The sequence below is a fragment of the Momordica charantia genome (assembly GCF_013281855.1).
Source record: "Momordica charantia cultivar OHB3-1 chromosome 1 unlocalized genomic scaffold, Mcharantia_2.0 BLBB01000001.1, whole genome shotgun sequence".
Taxonomy (NCBI): Eukaryota; Viridiplantae; Streptophyta; class Magnoliopsida; order Cucurbitales; family Cucurbitaceae; genus Momordica; species Momordica charantia.
Window position 1 is genome coordinate 24,395,788 of NW_028275157.1, and position 14,751 is coordinate 24,410,538.

General features: G+C 36.5%; 2 protein-coding genes across 14 annotated transcripts; one reads left to right on the forward strand and one right to left on the reverse strand.

Moving 5' to 3' along the window:
• The first annotated feature begins 458 nt into the window (after positions 1–458).
• LOC111015756 (protein NARROW LEAF 1) lies at positions 459–9,274 on the forward strand. Of its 13 annotated transcripts, none has more exons than XM_088127217.1 (9): positions 459–618; positions 818–957; positions 1,078–1,142; positions 1,266–1,323; positions 1,860–2,372; positions 2,621–2,764; positions 5,882–6,122; positions 6,812–7,312; positions 8,388–9,274. In XM_088127217.1, exons 5-9 carry the CDS (start codon positions 1,878–1,880, stop codon positions 8,819–8,821), a joined length of 1,815 nt encoding a protein of 604 aa, XP_087983343.1. In that variant the 5' UTR covers positions 459–618; positions 818–957; positions 1,078–1,142; positions 1,266–1,323; positions 1,860–1,877; the 3' UTR covers positions 8,822–9,274. The 13 variants fall into 13 exon arrangements, with proteins under 13 accessions (XP_087983343.1, XP_087983355.1, XP_087983349.1 ...); XM_088127229.1 differs by having other exon boundaries at positions 847–957; positions 1,043–1,142; XM_088127223.1 differs by having other exon boundaries at positions 847–957.
• Positions 9,275–11,384: 2,110 nt separating this feature from the next.
• CYTC6A (Cytochrome c) lies at positions 11,385–14,378 on the reverse strand. Its single transcript, XM_022290998.2, has 6 exons — positions 14,189–14,378; positions 13,987–14,104; positions 13,194–13,291; positions 12,989–13,020; positions 11,781–11,844; positions 11,385–11,666 (listed from the first exon to the last, which is right to left on the reverse strand). The coding sequence occupies exons 1-6, from the start codon at positions 14,246–14,248 to the stop codon at positions 11,541–11,543; spliced, it is 498 nt and encodes a 165-aa protein (XP_022146690.1). The 5' UTR covers positions 14,249–14,378; the 3' UTR covers positions 11,385–11,540.
• Between the last annotated feature and the right edge of the window lie 373 nt (positions 14,379–14,751).

A 14,751-nucleotide genomic window follows, 5' to 3' on the forward strand; every position in this document is an offset into this window, starting at 1 on the left:
CGAACTAGTTTATAGTATTTGTGAAAATGTAATAAAAATAAATAGAAAAGAAAGAGAGAATCATGATTTAAAAAATAAAATTAGTATTTCTGCCACAATACAAACGAATAAGATTGGCATATAATTGAAAAGAGACATTGGGATGGTGTCTCTTTTACTACTTCTGATTATTCCACAACAATTCAAAGCAAAGGGGCTATAGAAAACAGCCCCTAAAAAGAAGTGGTGTTGCAGAATAACAGTTGAAAGGAATATATTTGGAGGAAATGGAATGGCTAAAGAGAAAAAAGATGTTTTTTTTACAGAGCAGTGAGCACCCAGCTAAATGGGGCATGGTGGAAATAAAATAATAAATGGTTTTAAGGGTGTGCTACTTTTGGGGAGCAGATACAAATGGGCCCTATTGGCTATTCCTCCTCCACCAAACTAAATATGAATGGAGGATCCAACAAATTATTTCCTCTTTCCTTCCCTTCTCTGTGTTCTTCTCATCTCTCCCATCCATTGAAGCCTTCCACCAACGAAAGGATGTGATGTGACGATCCATATATATCACAAACAAAGAAAATAAAAGAAATGCAACAATATGATAAACAACCCAGAAACAAAGGAAAAAGGGTAAATAGTTTACTCTCTACTTTTTATTGTGTTATTATAAAACTAAAAAAAAGATACTTGCTGTTACTCTCTCTCTCTCTCTCTCTCTCTCTCCCCCTTATTTCTCTTTCAATATATATTTTATTTTCTGAATTTTGGCTCTCTCGTTTCGGAATGGTATCCACCGTAGTCCTATATTTTCTTGAACCTCTACTTGCAGATTTAAGTGGCTTTTTTCTTTTGATCAAGTGATTCTGCATAGTAATCTCGAAAGGAATGATGGGTAAGGTGGGAAATCTGTGCTAGGGCATGAAAACCATCGAGCCTCGTCCTCCATCGGAGCTCTCCGTTTGCTGATCGGTGAGTTTATTTTTATTTTATTCACTTTTTCCAAAAAGATTTTATTTTCCCAATTCCCGCATATGTATTTACCTGAGATGTGCAGCCGTGAATTTGATGCATATTTTGCCTTCTGGGTAGTGACATCTTGGGCTTTAAACTGTTTGGAGCCTGCGCTTATCTTGCATCTTTCGCTTTGTGAAATGGTACTGCGTTATTTCTTTCATTCACCATGCCCCTTGCTCTCTCCTGCATTTGGCTCAGTTACATTGTCCATTGGCATTCTTCTCTCCAAGTTTCACTTTTTTGTTGTTGTTGTTGTCTTCCAGGTCACTTCTAATTAATACTCCAAAGCCCTCAAGTAACGAAACGTTGAAGATGCTATAGGTTTGTGACATAAGTCACACTACTGAAATGTTTCAGCAACATTTGACTCGATAAAGTCGCACACGTATAACCAATGTCTTTTCTCATCTTTCACAACTGGTTTTATTAGAAGCATGAATTGTGAAAGTTAGGAAATTTTGGGCTTGTCGTATTTTCTTCTTTCTGAAATATTCGTGTTTCCCTTCAATTCTCAAATGTAATTATGTAACAGTCTGCACTTTCCCTGTCCACATTTCGTTGAATCGAGAGCTTACATTTGCTTGGATATATGCACGTGGCTTAGTTTTTGGACTATTTCCCCTCTCCCTATGTACTGTTATGATAGTTGAATTTATGCGTTTGCAATGGCATCATCTTCTCAGACCCCTTCAATCTTAAATAGAGCAGAAATCTTCTCTCTCTCTCCCCCCATCTCCCCACAAAAAGAAAAAAAATTGGAAAAATCATTTTGGTGTAGTTTAGTAAGTAAACAACTTTAGAGGGATTTGTTAGAATGGATTTCAATTTCTAAGAGGCCTTCAATTCTTCTCTCATAGTCATTGGAGAGCTGAAAGATGGAAAGGACAAGACTGGATTTAAGTTTTCATCACTCAGTATCAACACAATCAGAGGAATCTGCCTTGGACTTGGAAAGGAACTATTGCAGTCATCTTAATCTGCCTTCATCAAGTCCATCACCTAGTCAATGCTTTGCTCCAGGTAGTCAGCTGTCTGAGACCAACGCTGCTTACTTTTCATGGCCCACTTCCAGCCGTTTAAACGATGCTGCAGAAGATAGAGCAAACTATTTTGGAAACCTTCAGAAAGGAGTGCTTCCTGAAATTTTGGGTCGGCTGCCCTCTGGGCAGCGAGCTACTACTTTACTTGAACTTATGACCATAAGGGCATTTCATAGCAAGATCTTGCGTCGTTTTAGCCTTGGTACTGCAATAGGATTTCGAATTCAGAAGGGTATGTTGACAGATATTCCTGCTATTATTGTCTTTGTTGCACGCAAAGTTCACAGGCAGTGGCTCAATGATGTTCAATGTCTACCTGCTGCACTTGAGGTTGGAAACTCATAATCTTTAGTTATTGTTTTTACCTGTTAGATGTTGTTCATTGACCTTATTCAGTACTAGCTTCAGAAAATCTATTTTGGTGCTGAGAATGATAGAAGGATCGTTCAAATGTCTATATTTATTATTTTGTGTGAGACCCATAAATGAATTGGCTTGAATATCTTTTCTAATATCTGGCTGCTTCTTTCATTCTTTTATCTCTTTTTATTTTCCCCTAAAATGATCAATGGGGGCAGGGTCCTGGAGGTATATGGTGTGATGTTGATGTTGTGGAGTTCTCCTACTATGGTGCACCGGCAGCTACACCTAAAGAAGAAATATATACAGAGCTCGTTGATGGCCTGAGGGGAAGTGATCCAACAATTGGTTCTGGTTCCCAGGTATTCTTTTTCAGAAAAAGTAAAACCCTTCTGTACATGACTGTCAATGGTCTTGGAAAATGGTTATTATGATCGTTGGTCTGTAAAAGGCAGCTTCTGTATCTTATTTTCTGATCAATGGATATTGGGGGTCTCCTTTCTTCAAAGTTTGGTTCTCCTGCCAAGTATTTCGTTATTCAGTTTCTGTTTTGCGTTAGGAGGCTGACACCATACTTCCTTTTTCTCATAGGAAAATATAGATTTCTCCACCAAATAGGTAATAAAGAAAATGAATTTTTTACATAAAAAATTCTGAATTCAGGTGTAACCATTCGTACTGTTTTCTGATTTCATACAGATTATCAACGCTACAATTCCATAGACATCCTATCTTAAGATTTTTTTTTTCATGTTGTTTATTTCATGAGGAAATATATTTTCCTTAGAATTAACATGAATCTCGTAGGTCTTGCAGAACATTAACCTCCAATATCCATTACTTGGAGGTGCCGAATTCATAAATTGGCAAGGATTCAAATGATTGACATCTCCTAAAAATTATGTTTTATGCTGGAACTACATTTCTATAATGATATATTTGCATGCTGAAAGGAGCGATGCTCAGCAAGTAAATGAGATGCTCAGCAAGTAAATGAAACTACTCGGTCTTGTATAATTTGAAATTTATTATGACCAAAGTTTATTGAGTACTAGAGGTGAGGGTTTGTCCATTTCTTTGGGGCTCACCTGTTCCTTGACTGATCGGGAATCGTTAGAGGTTTCTGAGTTAGTGGTTTTGTTGTCTAGAGCCTCCTTCTTTTCTGGGAGGGAGGATGTGAGGGTGTGGACCCCCAACCCTTCGAAAGGCTTCTCTTGTAGTTCCTTCTTCCATGTCCTGAACTCCCAGTCTTCCTCCGCCTCTTCTTCTCCTCCTCCCTTGTCCTCGAGGACCCCTTTGTTCACCTCTATTTGGAAGATTAAAATTCCAAAGAAGGTGAAGTTCTTTGCATGACAAGTCTTTTTGGGAAAAGTCAATACCATGGATCGTATTCAGAGGATGTCTTCATTTTCTCTGTGTTCACAGTGGTGTGTTCTTTGTAGGAGAGTCTCGGAAGATCTCGACCATTTGTTGTGGAACTGTGAGTTCGCGCAGGATTTATGGCTTCGGTTCTTCCGATGTTTTGGGATTGTTTGGATTCGCTCCAGAAACTGTAAGATGATGATGGAGGAAATGTTGTTGTTCCTCCCTTTTCGGGACAGGGGCCGTTTTCTTTCGCAGGCGATCTTTTTGGCTTCGTTATGGGGTATCTGGCTAGAGAGGAATAATAGATTGTTAGGGGGGTGGAAAAAACGGTGGATTATGTTTGGGATCTCATTAGGTTTAATACTTCCTTATGGGGTTCGGTCACTAAGGCCTTTTGCAATTATCATTTAGGTCTCATTCTTTTGGATTGGAGTCTTTTTATTTAGGGGTTCCCCTTTGTTGGGCTGTTTTTTTTGTACGTTTTTCATTTCTCTCAATGAAAGTTCTATTTCTTATAAAAAAAAAGTTTATTGCTGACAGTGTTAGCCAAGTCTCTATTAAAATAGGACAACAAGGTTGACTTTTCATTTTGTACCAACAATTCATAGTTTGAGGAACTGTAAATAGATTTGGCGGCCATTGAATTTGGAGAATTACTCCATTAGTCAAATTATGAAGAAATGTCTTCCGAGGAGAATGAAGTATGGACACATTTTCCATCACTTTATGATGGCATTTAACTCTGTGAAGATTTGAAATGTGCAACCTTGAAACTTTTACAGTAAACTGCACACCTTCAACAGTTCTGAAACAATCTCTAATAGCATATTATATCATTCTGACATCGAAGGTCGTGTGTGCAAGTTTAGGTGTCTTAAACTTTCCAATGGTATTAAGATAAAAGGGATCCTCACTGTTAAAATGACACTATTGTCCGGTGTTTGCAGTCGCCATCTTCAATTCTTGTTTTATTAATAACAGTTTCTTTTTTCAAGATATTTTCCATAGTTGATATAATCCAAATTCTGAGAAAAAGAAAGTACGGCAAAATTATAATTTTTATCTTTATATGATTCCGTTGATGAAGGTGGTTAATCATTTGCCCCCTTTTCATCTCTACATATCTTAGAACTCTCTAATTAGTCTTATATGATTCAATTGCAACTTTTGAATCCAAATGAGCAAATAATTGTGTGCTTTCAACCATTTCTTTATTTGATAACTTATTCAAGATTCTGAAAGCTAAATTTTCTCTCATCATTTAAATACCTCTTGTTCGTGGCATGTTTGTTCTTGCAATGATTTTAGCAACTGATCGGCGACTGATGCTTGCTGTGAATTTAATAAATTGTTTCTCTTTCTTCCTTTCTTATCTTTCCAAAAGGAAAATTACATCGAGGATACATAAGGATGTACTAAAAAGAATGTGGAACTGAGGTCCAATTACAATATTGAAGGGAAGATATATAAGAAGGATTGCAGATTGGTAATGATACAGAGCACACAAGTTCTAAAAAATTAATTTTCTTGAAGAATCTCAAAAGGGACTATGAAAGCAATTATACTTCAACTATTTTCATTATTCATGTGTACTTCAAAATCCTCATTACATTATAATTAAATCTACAAAAAATAGCCTGGAACAAGTTTCTAGTATTGTTTTGTAGTGTTTAAGCATGATGTGTTATACTCCCCAAACCAAAGGGCACACAAACAAATCATATTGATAGGTGGGCTATAGTATGTCAGCCATATTTTAAAGGCCATATATTTTTTTTAAACAATAGTCATTTTGATTATGTGAGATTAAACAGCCAGATTCTGATACCTTTTGCTTGAACTTGTCATTTGCAGCTGCATGTTCAAGTGCTGTTCTTATTGTACTTTTGAGCTTGTGGTAATTAATTTAATTTGTATGTTTATTCCCTGGTAAATGAATTATGGCTCTTAACACAAGCAAAATGATTTTGTGCTCCGCTGTTACCCATGCCTTGGTGGGGGTGTGTGTCTATGTCTGTGTTGAAGTGAAATTTTGTTGAAAGCATCATTCTGTATCTGTAGACGTATTTTGATTATTTGTTCTTGATATTATGTAATAACTTCTTGCTTTATAGGTTGCTAGCCAAGAAACCTATGGGACTTTGGGTGCAATTGTCAAAAGCCGGACAGGAACCCGGCAAGTTGGTTTCCTTACAAACCGACATGTTGCCGTTGATTTAGACTACCCTAGTCAGAAAATGTTTCATCCTTTGCCTCCCAGCCTAGGACCTGGTGTATATCTCGGTGCTGTGGAGAGAGCAACGTCATTTATCACTGATGATGTCTGGTATGGCATCTTTGCCGGAACAAATCCAGGTAATAAAAACTGCGTATTCTTAAATACATCTCTGGATTCATGAAATTATGCTCTTCTATCTTTTTCAGGGTAGTGATTTAGATAGCTGCCGCATCATGGTCACTAAAAATCAAAACTTGTATAAGTTATTTTATTTAGGTTCCCCTATCATATCTTATAGTTAGGAAATTGTAAATTGTACAACAATCTTTTTCTCTCTCTTCTCTTTCCATTTTCCATTTTCAATCTAGGTTGAGTTTGATTTCATCATCAAAATTACCACTTTTGATTTAATTATGGTGCTTCTTATAACAGAAGATATGAGTGTATCCAAATAAAATCACCATTGCAAACTTGATGCATCCCCCCACCCCAAAAAAACTGAATTACAATTCTTTTTGCAGGCCAGTGTTTCGTTTCTCCCTTTTCTCTGGTTTTTTTTTGAGGTACCTTTTTCCCTGGTTGACATAAGTACTGATAGCTTATGTATGATTTGATAGCTAAGTCATGCTCTTCTCTTCACTTAGGATCTATGAGCGTGTGGTTGATTGATTGAATTGCATCTAAGGCTATCATTAATTAATTGAGATATTTTGGCTGCTGCGCTGGTTGAGTGTCAACTTTCATCTTGATTCAAAACCGTGCTACTGGTATGTATCTTATATGATGAATTATGTGCACATCCGTCACTATTTGGTGCCTTCTGCAGAAACATTTGTCCGAGCTGATGGAGCGTTTATTCCCTTTGCTGAAGATTTCAACATGAATAATGTTGTTACATTTGTTAAAGGTGTCGGTGAGATTGGTGATGTCAACAAAATAGACCTGCAATCCCCAATCAACAGTCTCATTGGACGAAAGGTGATCAAGGTTGGAAGAAGTTCTGGCTTGACTAGAGGGACCATAATGGCATATGCCCTTGAGTACAATGATGTAAAAGGGATTTGTTTCTTCACCGACTTTCTTGTTGTTGGAGATGACCAGCAGACGTTTGACCTTGAAGGTGATAGTGGAAGTCTTATTCTTTTAACCGGTCAGGATGGGGAAAAGTCACGTCCAGTTGGGATTATTTGGGGAGGAACGGCTAATCGGGGTCGGCTGAAATTAAAAGTTGGTCAGCCTCCTGAGAATTGGACCAGTGGAGTTGATCTCGGACGTCTTCTTGATCTCCTTGAGCTTGATCTTATTACAACAAGTGATGGTTTACAAGGTTTGGTTATCTTGACCAATCACAATCAGTAAAGCCATTTTAGATCTGTGGTTAATTTTTATATTTTACCACTTTTTTAACAACCTATCGAGTTGCATGTGCTTTGTGTTATATTGCCAATGAAGGTTTTGATTTTTATCATGAAGATAAATTTTGAAGTTTTATCTCTAAGTCATGCATACTTAGTCCAATGTCTAGCTGGGGGAGGGAAAATGATTAGCATATATATACATCAAATATGTTCCTGATGTGTATGTGTTAATTTGTTATATGGATGGTAGAAATCCCCAAAAATGCCTGCCCAGAACAAGTCAAGGAACCAGAGTTGGCCGGGACAGAAGAATTAGATCAAAATAAAAGTTTAGGAACATGTAAACCTCTTTATTTATTAGCATACTTATTGAACTTTTTCACTTATTTATTCATTAAAATTTAAAACTAATAATAATAAAAGATATTTCTCTGTTTTTGACATATAGTATGTGTATTTTTAATGTATTGAATTGAAAATAAAAATAAAAGGGGCATTTTCTTCATGGGAAACCCAACGAGTGTTGGGGGATTCTCGAGGAAACCGGGCAAGGAACGGGGGTCAATCCTATGGATGAATTTCTACCAGCTGTTTGTTTATAAGTTAAAGGCTTTGTGTATAAACCTTGTATATTTGGAAGACATGATTTTCTTATGGGTTCCTAATGGAGGGAGGAGAACTTCACTGTGGTTCTGATTTTCTAGTTTACTTTTGCCAAAGGCTTAGTTATCTGGTTCTCTATCCTGATTGATTTGTCTGTCATAATTTTTCTTCAACATGTTAGAAATATGGGTTCATATTTGCACATAAATTAGAATGGTTGTGTAGTTATAAAAGGGTTGTTCATGTAGAAGTGAGGTATCAAAATTTCATCTTTTAATAGTCCAGGGACCTTCCTATGCACCCATGCAATAATTGGAGTAAATGGGTTGTTGAAAACCTGAAAGAGAAGTTCTGTCATAACTTTTTGGCTCTTGCAAACATTTTATATCAATCATGTCTTCCTGACTTGGTTTTTTTTTACTCATTTTATGACTAATTAAGCTGCAGTGCATGAACAAAGGAATACTTCAGTTGGAGGGATTGATTCTACTGTTGCAGAGTCCTCTCTCGAGCGGATCCCCTTAAAATACAGACTCAAAGAGAACTCTGAGCCACTTGGTTTGAGTGTCCAGCAAATTTCTCCCGAAGGCGAGTCCTCTCAGGGGCTGATCTCGCCTTTTAAGCATGCTGCATTTCACATAGAAAAAAATGTGTTTGAGATGGCTCCGAGCGTTGAACTCCAATTTTTACCAAGATTAACCAGCAGCTCTCCTATGCATCAGAAGAACGACGAAAGTCACGAGTTGAAAAGTCTGTCTGCCCTGAGGAATGGCTTTGATAGTGAGGTATCGGTCTCACTGCAGTTGGGTGAGCCAGAGACGAAGAGAAGAAGGCACTCAGATTCTCTTTCAAGTATCAAGGAGTCATCATCATGAGTGAGACATAAGATAATAGATTCAATTTGGTACTGAAAATTGAAATAAGTTTAAACAGTTATATCTCCGTACTGGGTTCGGATCATTGTGCCGCCAAATTTAGCTGTAAAAACTGGGACTGCCCATATTACAATGGTTGAAGCCTCAAGGTGGGACGAGTTGCCATTCTTTTAAACGAGTCCTGTGAAGTGAAAGCTTTGAGGTTAGTTTTCAGTTCATACAACATATTATGGAAGAAGGGTATCTAAGCCGAGGTCCTTGGCATCTAAATTTTCTATTTACGTGGACCGACTAGGCTGGTGAAGTCCTTGTACCATAACTACTACTGGGAAAAAAGAGAGTTAAAAGTTAAAATATATATTTATATATATAAAGTTATCAGAAACTAAGAATGCAAAATGTTACAACATATTTGGAAGTTGGAACCCAATAAAAGAGTCCTCTTTTCTATAAGGTTCATGTTGCCTCCTCTTCTGAATTGTAGCTTTTTGATGCATCCTTTACAACTGTGTTGGTTCTTTCAGTCAAGGTGTGGTGTGTTGATGCATGTTGGTATGTCTTAGAAACATCATGTGGTTACAGCTAACGCATGACAAGATTAGCAACCAAATAAAGAGTAACGCTTCCAGATTAGCCCAGGAAATGTGGTAGTGCATCTTATAATGTCGAACCAAAATTTGAGAACTTGATGTAAAGGTTCTGTTGGACAACAATTTGGCAAGATGACCATTACATAAAAATGAAGAAAAGAGGAAATTAGTGAGTGAAATGGATCTGAGAACAAAGAAAAGAAGGCATACGCATAAATGAAGAAAGTGTGTTATAGGTAATCCTTCACTGTAGAAATAGATTAGATTATTATGCAGTCTCACTCTACGCATGAATGAATACCAACCTTAATCAAATGAAAGATTAGTCAACTCTTTGATCTTCATTACGATACAAAAGCATGTGAGTAGGCGGTAATAATCAAAGCCTAATTGTTTTTGTTTTTCCTTTTCTTATGAAAAAAGGAAGAAGTTGTTGTCTGTTGTCTGTTGTCTGTTATGTGTTGTCTGTTGTCTGCTGTCATTTCATGGAATTGTCAAATACATCGGTCTTTGAACCAAAAGACGACATCAAATTATTAAGACAGAAAAACCAACTCTCAATCTCAAAGGCCAAACCACACCAAAGCGATCGACAACAGATTCCAAACATGCACCAACCTGATCTACCCTTCACATTTGTTTTTTCAAAAAGCATTATCGTGGCCGGCCGGCTAGGCCTTCTGTTATGGAACATTTTATTTTTTTAAACGCCTATCAATTTCTATGGTTCTTCATTACTGAGCTGCGTATTCACATGGATCACCACTAATTTAACACTATATAAATTACAAAAAGGTACAACTATGGCCAACATACATCTCTACTTATAATTGAATACCAACAATTAAACAATATGATGATAATGGGATTGGACAGAACGTTTATGGGTCAGCGGAAAATAGCTGTAAACAGCAGCAGAAAGCTGCATTATATAAACTGCTCTCGAACCTGCCTCTGTGCCGAGAGAGAGAGAGAGAGAGAGAGTCACGGGAGCTCATAGAGCCTCGTTTGTTTTCCATTTTTTGAAATCTTAGAAGCAGCTACTCAAGAAGCTGTGTTAACTTTGAATGCATCATTATGTGTTGGTTTGAGAGGTTGAAGCTGCCAGCATGATCTGGGGAAGATCTGCCCTGTGGCTGCTGGTGTCGGCCTTACAGCTTGGTTTCTTCCATCAGGTCATCTTGCAGCTTCAATCACTCGATCACCAACAACACGGCTATTGCCTATTTCCTATTGCATGCAGCTTCAATTCAATGGCTTCTGCTTTTGCGTCCCACTCAACCCCAGATCACACCCATTTCAGATAAGTATATCTTTTACGCAATCTTCTTTGAGTCTGCTCATGATGTTTTTCTTTCTTTGTCTCAATTTTAGATATAAACACATGCATTTGGATTACTTCAGCTACCCATCGACCTCGTTGGTTAATCTTTTGTTATTCTGCTTTGTGCTCGTGGTCTTTGGCCTAAAAAGACAAGTTTTAATGTCTGTTTTATCGTCTCTAATTTCTCTTTGGACCTATCTTCTTCTAAATCATCTTTTATGAATTCAATTGGACACACCCACAAGCAAGAGGAAAACTTTCGATAAACCCACCTCATGTTATGTTCATACAATGTTCCTTCCTTTATCTTCAACCATGCCTTCTCTAGAAATCAATCCATCAAATATAATCTTCGAACCTCTTTTTTCCAAAAATTTTCGGAGGAGAATATTGTATAAGAACAATTCAAAGGTGCATCTATATACCTTTTAATGTTCAAATTGGCATGTAGATTCCTGTATATCAAAAATTGAAATCAAAATATTTGAGTGAGTTGTTGGGTTGACATTAATTTTATGATAATTTTTCATGTGCGAGTACCCAAATATGGATATCGCATTTTAGATACAGATGTATTTGAACATCGGTATCTATCAAAAGGATAAATCGCAACAGTCCATTCTACCATATTAGCTAGAGCCGTACCATATATATCAAATATAAGGGGTCACTAATTCATATAAGAATTTGGGAAATACGTAATATGGCAGGTAGGATTTCAATATTATACAAAATAATAATAATAACAATAAATTAATAATTGGTAACTGAAGCATAATATTCTGGGGCAGAAATCAAACACCATCTACGGGTTTGACCACCCCCGATCTGCCTGTATCTTTACAAACTTAGCCAACAGCCTAATCTCATCCTCCTGCAAACGTGGACCAAATGTGCACTGACCCCTTGGCTTACAGTTCTCACCAAAACCCTGAAACCAACCATTAACATTGATATATATATATATATATATATATAGAGAGAGAGAGAGAGAGAGAGAGAGAATTTCGTGCTTATAGAATAATGTTAACAAATAATTACTTACAGGCATTCTTCCCTTGCCATAATATGTAATATGGTAGATCTCCTCTTCCTCATCAGCTCCATTTCTATACAAAGAAGAACACAACTAAGTTGTGAAAGATTAATGAATAAGTTCAGCAGAGGATTCTAGAATGCTTAGCTTCGCTTTTATTAATAGCGCATACCTATAGATTCTAGAGCAACCATTCACTATTATGTGGTTCTTTGTTCAATCACCCAAAAGAACAGAATTAGTAAACCGGTTTCTGCATTGCTGGAATTGAGAAATTTTGAAAGCTTTCTTTATTTGATCCGGTCTCTCTGAAAAATTGTGGTGATTTGATTATACAAATTATTAAAGGTGCAAGTCTCAAGAGAGAAGCAAAACCAATTTTAGATGAGTATTTAATTATGGCAAGCTTTTGGGAGATTTTGAAATGAGAGGAAGATCTTTTGAGGCAAAGAGGTGATATGTTGTCGGGTAAAATACATTTTGTAGTCTCGTTTATAAGGTCCTTAGTTACAAATGAGTTTCCTCTATTTCCCTTTAAATCTTTACAGATAGGAGACCTCCAATCCAATCTTCAGGTTTCCTTCAATCTCAGTTGGATGTCCACCACCACCCTCTTCCTTCCTTATATCTTTTAAAAGAAACAACAGATTGCCTTTTTAATTTAATACTATATATATCTACAATTTTTTATACCTGAGCGCCGGCTAAGTTGCGATATCTCGACCATTCTCAACAGCCTAACCCTTCTATGTTTACTTGTCAAAGTAATTCTTAACTTATTAAATTTTAGATAGGGGGTTACCATGGTTTGAATTCATTGTCGGTAAGCTTTTTTACCATTTACATTAAATTCTATATTATAAAAAAATATATATATAGTCAAGCTAGCTCTCCTTATACAGTTGAATATAGATGAGAAATCATTTCTACGAAATATTTGCGTGATATTTTCATATTGTGCTCAACACCGTGTAGATTTTTGGGTAGAGATATTTCCCTTATTCATGAACTTACAATCTTCCTCATCTATAACCAATCGATGCAGTACAACGGTGGCACTTAAAATCAAACAAAACGTTAGAAGAGAGAGAGAAAGTAGATCCATGTTCTAACACCTCAAGGACTTGACACTAGAAGGCAATGTTGCATGCACATTTAGCCGAAATCATATGCTGATATATTAGACTTCATTGTTGTCTCAAGTTCAAGAAGATTACCTTTCAAGATCACTTGAAAAGAGTGTGGCACCCTAGGAGATAAGAAAGAAATTCAAAACCAAAAACATGAAAGCAGATTCCAGAAGAGATACTGATATCGGTAGATCAAAAGGAAAATTACGAACCTAATTAGAATAGGTAGTCAGATCAAATAAAAAATTATTTATCTAAAATAAAGAGCAGGGTAAGAGATGGTAGCACTTACGGGCTGAATTATGTTTCCCCCTCCATCATGACAGCCAATGCAAGATTGGCTAAACAATGCACCGCCTCTTTCAATTTCTACCGTTTGGGCAAGGCATCCTTTAACATAAATTACATGGAAGAAGCCAAGTCAGGAAATTGTATAAATAAATGCATATCAGTAAGATATTAGATTTCCGTTAAATTCATATCAGTATGTTTTCTTTAATAAAAATAATATTTTTGGCAATTTAGAGATGAGAACGAAAAAAAAAACCGAAAAGGAAACAATCTTGTAAATTCGTCATAATTTAGGAAATTTTCCTTCAAGGAAATTTGTATTTTACATGAATCTGTTTCCAAATTCATAAATAACTTAAAGTGATTTTAGCTAAACGTGCGCATACATAACTTTGGAAGTACGCAATGAACGAAGGTAGCCTTCAAATCATTTCATTTTCTAGGAAGACTTCGAAACAGGACTTGAGGGCCAGAGGCGGACGTTTCTGTTTCACACTTACAAATGTCACGCAAGGACTTTTGTTAATTCATAACCATCTGTATGATGAGATAAGCCCTAAAAAAGATACTATAGATCCACTCCAAATTTGAGATTAGTGACGATTTGACAAGATTCAGACACACACACTGCTTCTGATTCTAGCAAAATTGATTATACCGTCAACCGTCTAAGTCGAAATCACAATACACTTCTGTAATACGTTTCAGAATATGCGTTTTTGACGGTATGGCAATTTGAACGGAAAACAGCAATAAGTAGTGAATACATTAGTAGTGTATGTGTATGGTTTCACCTGGGGTTTTGGTGATAGGAGATAATGCTATCAGCACAGCAATGAGAGGAGGAGCGAAGCTCTTGGGAATCTTAAGTTGCTGTCCGCGCTTTTGACAAACAGCGGTTGATCGCTCTCCCTGGTTCACTTACAGCTTTGAAACTTCCAATTTTCTGGCAACGATACATACAAAGAAGAGAGGGAGAAGAGAGAGTAGAGAGACCTTAATTGAGAAGCAATGGGAAGCAATGCTAAAATCTGAAATTGCGGAGAGAAGATGCATCCCTTCGGCCTCAAGCTCAGCCCCTCTCTCTGTCTCCCTCGCGGGTTTAGGATGTGGCTGCCGCCTTAATCGCAAGTGCAAGCGGGTCGGACAACCCTGCTCCGATCATTTTCTTTTACTTTTTTTTTTTAATTAATCATTCAAAAATCAAAATAATATAGATTTACAGGTTTAGCGCATATATTACCTTTTTCATTATTAATTAATTAATTTTAAAACATCGAAAATAATATCTCATGCTTTTAGGAATTAGGACGAGCAAATAAATAAATAATTTTTTCAATATATATTTTATAATATGGTGTTAGTGACCATTATAATCTTTTTTTTTAATTTAAAACACATTAAAAAAAGTAACGAGTGATATAGTATTGAAAGTTATTATGTTTTTAAACTACAATTATATTTCAAACATATATATTTGAATTAGTATATTGAAACTATAACTTCGGTTTAGAAATCTTTCTGATCATAAAATGATCAATGATTTAGTTTACTATCGA

Excerpts from the sequence above, each read along its gene's own strand:
- LOC111015756 (XM_088127217.1), top strand. The coding sequence starts at position 1,878 with ATGGAAAGGACAAGACTGGATTTAAGTTTTCATCACTCAGTATCAACA. Across the intron at positions 2,373-2,620 it reads GTCTACCTGCTGCACTTGAG|GGTCCTGGAGGTATATGGTG; the intron begins GTTGGAAACTCA and ends CAATGGGGGCAG. Across the intron at positions 7,313-8,387 it reads AACAAGTGATGGTTTACAAG|CTGCAGTGCATGAACAAAGG; the intron begins GTTTGGTTATCT and ends TGACTAATTAAG.
- CYTC6A (XM_022290998.2), bottom strand. The coding sequence starts at position 14,248 with ATGCATCTTCTCTCCGCAATTTCAGATTTTAGCATTGCTTCCCATTGC. Across the intron at positions 13,292-13,986 it reads TCCTATCACCAAAACCCCAG|GATGCCTTGCCCAAACGGTA; the intron begins GTGAAACCATAC and ends TTTATGTTAAAG. Across the intron at positions 11,845-12,988 it reads TTTTCAAGTGATCTTGAAAG|AAATGGAGCTGATGAGGAAG; the intron begins GTAATCTTCTTG and ends TTCTTTGTATAG.